A 4,014-nucleotide genomic window follows, 5' to 3' on the forward strand; every position below is an offset into this window, starting at 1 on the left:
GAAGAAGAAGAAGAAGAAGAAGAAAAACAACAACAACAACAACAACAACAACAACAACAACAACAACAACAACAACACAACACCACAACCACCACCAACAACACAACACCAGCACCGCCACCCCAACAACAATAACAACAACAAAACTGCATAACATGTCGTTTCCTGATTGTTTTAGCAACAACAACAACAATTACATCAACATCAACATCAACAACCACAACCACACCACCACCACCACCAACAAAACTCCCGTGGTACCCTGCATGAGATCGAGCTGCTGTTCCAAGAAGCATGTGTCCACCCCACTGAGCAAAGACAGACTGTCCGGTCCCTGGGGAGTGACCCACACAACAGGCGCTGTCTGCTGTTGTGGCTGGGCCAGGCCAAAGTTGGGGACCCCGCCCTGGACGTAATCATAAGGGGGCGGGGCGGTGGAAGGGAGCACTGGGTCAGGGCCTGGAAAAATATGTTTCGAGTATAGCTTTACGGCACTTGTAACACAATAAGGTCACATAATACTGGTCAAAGATTAGAGGTGTTGCAACTACAAGATTATTTTTGTATTAACGAGAGTTTTACGACACTTGTAACACAATAAGGTCATATAATAATGACCAAAGATTAGAGGTGTTACAAGACATTTGGTCGCTATTAAGGAGAAACAGGCTAACCCAGATTTCGGTGGTTTCCAGAAATCTTGACCTACACCAAAAGTGGGCTGCGCCCTACCTATCATAATAGGAGAAGTTTGGTTTTATTGGTGTGCATATTTGTTTGGTTATAGAGAAAACTCTCCTTCTCTTTTTAAGAAACTGAATAAGGGGCAAAACTTTACCTTCGATTTTCTCAAAACAGTATTTATTTTCGGGATAGCCCCCTTGTGCTTAAAAGCGACCATTTTAGTTTCAGTAAGAGTGGAGGTGTCATCTCTGACTCAGATGTTGAGGGTCATTACACGTCAACTTTCTGAGTCAGAGATGACACCTCCAGGTATCCAGGTATCCATTTATCCAGATAAGAAAGAGTTTTAAGGCATTTGCAGCACAATAATAATATTATGCCCATTTAAGTGAGGAAGATTAGAGGTGTTACAAAATATTTTAGTTTAAATGAGAGTTTTACGGCACTTGCAGCACAATAAGATCATATAAGTGCCGAAGATTAGTGGTGTTCCTTGAGAGTAACACACACAAAGAAGAAGACGAGATAAGGACGATAGATGTTTGATAGGAAAGAAAGAGCAAGCCACACCAGACCACATGCCGACCACCTACTGCATCTGGAGCCCCCACATTTTCCTTTTGTCGTAGTCTATCAATGACCAAACTAATTTATTGCATTTTCTTAATCTGTGGTACCGGCTGCGTGTGCTGAAGACATATTTTGTCGAGTTTTCTAAATGTTGGTCTTTAGAAAAAAAAAATCAATTAATCAAATCTAATATTACGACAGAGTGCAGGTGTACTTGTTAAATTAATTTACACGTAGTGTTTTTTACTCTCCTCGTTATTATTATTTTGATGATGATGATGATGATGATGATGATGATGATGATGATGATGATGATGATGATGATGATGATGATGATGACGATTACTGTAGCTATTGTTGTTGTTGTTGCTGCTGCTGCTGCTGCTGCTGATGATGATGATGATGATGATAATGCTGCTGCTGCTGCTGCTGCTGCTGCTGCTGCTGCTGCTGCTGATGATGATGATGATGATGATGATGATGATGATGATGATGATGATGAGGATGATGATGATGATGATGATGATATTCCATTAATGAACTGTTTAAAAACCAACCGGGATGGACAGTTGCCATGCTTGCCTTGTCACTGGAGCTGAAGAGTCCCTGGAGACGAAGAAGAAATATATGATTTACTTGTTTTATAGGTACCCCAAAACGCTTACCAAAAACAAAACAACAAAAAAAAAAACCAACAACAACAACTACAACAAACAACGGCAGACTCGTTACATGGCAAACAGCCTAAGTATGAAACACTACAATATACTTGGTCACACTCTCTTGAATCGATTTCAGAATTAAACTGGGGGGCTCTCGTGGTCTAGAGGTTAAGGTGTTGGCCTCTAATTCAAAGGCCCCGGGTTAGAATCCGGGTAGCGACCGAAAAAAAATTATTCTCTTGAATTGCCTCCTTTCACATTTTCCTGCTCTCTAGCAATGTTCTGTCGTCTTCTTTCGTCGCCACTTTCTGCCCCCAACCCATCACCTCCTTTGCCCCCTCCTCTGGACTCCTAACTCTTTCTGCAGCCTTTCTACTGCTACTTCTTGCAGGTACCAAAACAAATCTAACCTATTATTATCTTTTTTTAAAGGAACCACGAACAAATAAACTAAAGACTGGTTACATGACAAACAGAATAAGTATGAAACATTACAATATACTTGGGCACATTCTCTCGTCTCGATTTCAGAATCTAACCTATTAATATTTTTTTAAAGCAGCCACAAACAAATAAACTAAAGACTGGAACCATGGCAAAAGGATAAGTATGAAACATTACAATATACTTGGGCACACTCTCTCGTCTCGATTTCAGAATCTAACCTATTGATATCTTTTTTTTTAAAGCAGCCACGATGGGTGTTATTTTACTCAGGTGTCGCCCCCATTGATTTATCGGGTAGCTGTACCGAAAGCCACGAAACAAACCCACCGTTGTCTCTCGAGTGACACACGATCTGCTCGACACACACACGAGAGTTCAGTTTTTCTCCGACCCACTATTCTTGACGTCCACAGAAGTAGGACAAAGGACAGACACTGCAATACTAGCAAATTTACCATGACATGATCCGTGGTTAAATTTTTTTAATGAGGTAGAGTGGAGCAGTGCTTGCCAATCATTTTCATGACCAGTACCGAATTTTGCCGTCTTTTAACCCTCTCCGTACGTCGTGTTTTACTATCGTATTCATACGACGTGGGGAACTCTGTGCCACCACTTTCCAAAGAGGAAACTTACTCGTTAATCCGATCCGTACGCTTTGCATAGCAGTCTGTCAAACCGATTTTTTGAGAAATACTGAAAGACTCAAAGAGATCTTCGTACTAGAAGTATTCTAAAATATGAAAAATACAACCCTGGGGGTACAAAATTGCCCCAGGGCGTACGGATCGGGTGAAGAGGCTAAAATTTCCCGTACCGCCAGCCTACATTATGTAGTACGACATGTATTTCAGGAAGGGCACACAATAACACTTTTTTTCATTTCAACTTTGGTGATACTCATCGCTTATATCAGAATTTGCTAAATCGCCCACATATTAAAGCTCTCCAAACGAGGTACTGAGCAGATAGAATGTTCTCAAATCTGAGGTAACGATTTGTCTGTCTACGTGTTCAAAGAGTTAACCGGAAAAAAAATATAAATCTGAGGTAGCGATTTGTTCAAAGAGATAACAGGAAAAGAATATAATATCCACAAAGGTCTAATCCTTAACTCACCAAATATTTTTTTTAATGAAGGTTTGTGTAACTCTTTGGGGAAGAAGCAGACCCATTTGTCCGACCAACTGCAGACCAAAGGCAAAGTTGCTGGACATTTTGAAACATTATACACACATCGAGCATAATTATGAATTTGCATATATTACAGCATTCTTGTTCCTGCCTTCTTTTTCAAAGCTTCACATAAAGAAAACTGAATTTCTAAAGTCTGAAAGAAAAGGGACGTTAAGCCTGTTTGTTTTTTTCAAAGTACTGTAACCAAAACAGTGCGTCCCTGAAGAATTAAGCCACTGTCGACAAAATTAAAATCACCTAGATGGCGGACTTCGACTCTGTGAGCTCAAGAGGGTCCAGTCCGAGAATCGAACCAAGATCATCCGCTCAGTTGTTCAGCATGGTATCAACAAAGAAACCACTGCGCACTTTGTCGTTTTCCTTGTTCTGTGCCGTTACCCGAGACAGAGGAATTCTTTCGTCCACCGAGTATCCCGTTACTGTTGGTAGTCTACCTGGAAGTGCCCTCCTCCCC

The 4,014-nt window shown here is 41.0% G+C and overlaps 1 protein-coding gene across 1 annotated transcript in view; it reads right to left on the reverse strand.

The window, feature by feature from the left end:
* Positions 1-3,580, reverse strand: part of LOC101855160 (phospholipid scramblase 4) — a 12,733-nt gene extending 9,153 nt beyond the window's left edge. The window contains exons 1-3 of the mRNA XM_013090322.2: positions 3,548-3,580; positions 1,812-1,860; positions 262-459 (exon numbers count right to left, since the gene is read on the reverse strand). Of these exons, the coding sequence (XP_012945776.2) occupies positions 262-459; positions 1,812-1,860; positions 3,548-3,580 (280 nt within the window). The remainder of the gene's footprint in view (positions 1-261; positions 460-1,811; positions 1,861-3,547) is intronic.
* Between the last annotated feature and the right edge of the window lie 434 nt (positions 3,581-4,014).

The sequence above is a fragment of the Aplysia californica genome, unplaced genomic scaffold (genome assembly GCF_000002075.1).
Source record: "Aplysia californica isolate F4 #8 unplaced genomic scaffold, AplCal3.0 scaffold01221, whole genome shotgun sequence".
In the NCBI taxonomy this organism is placed as follows: Eukaryota; Metazoa; Mollusca; class Gastropoda; order Aplysiida; family Aplysiidae; genus Aplysia; species Aplysia californica.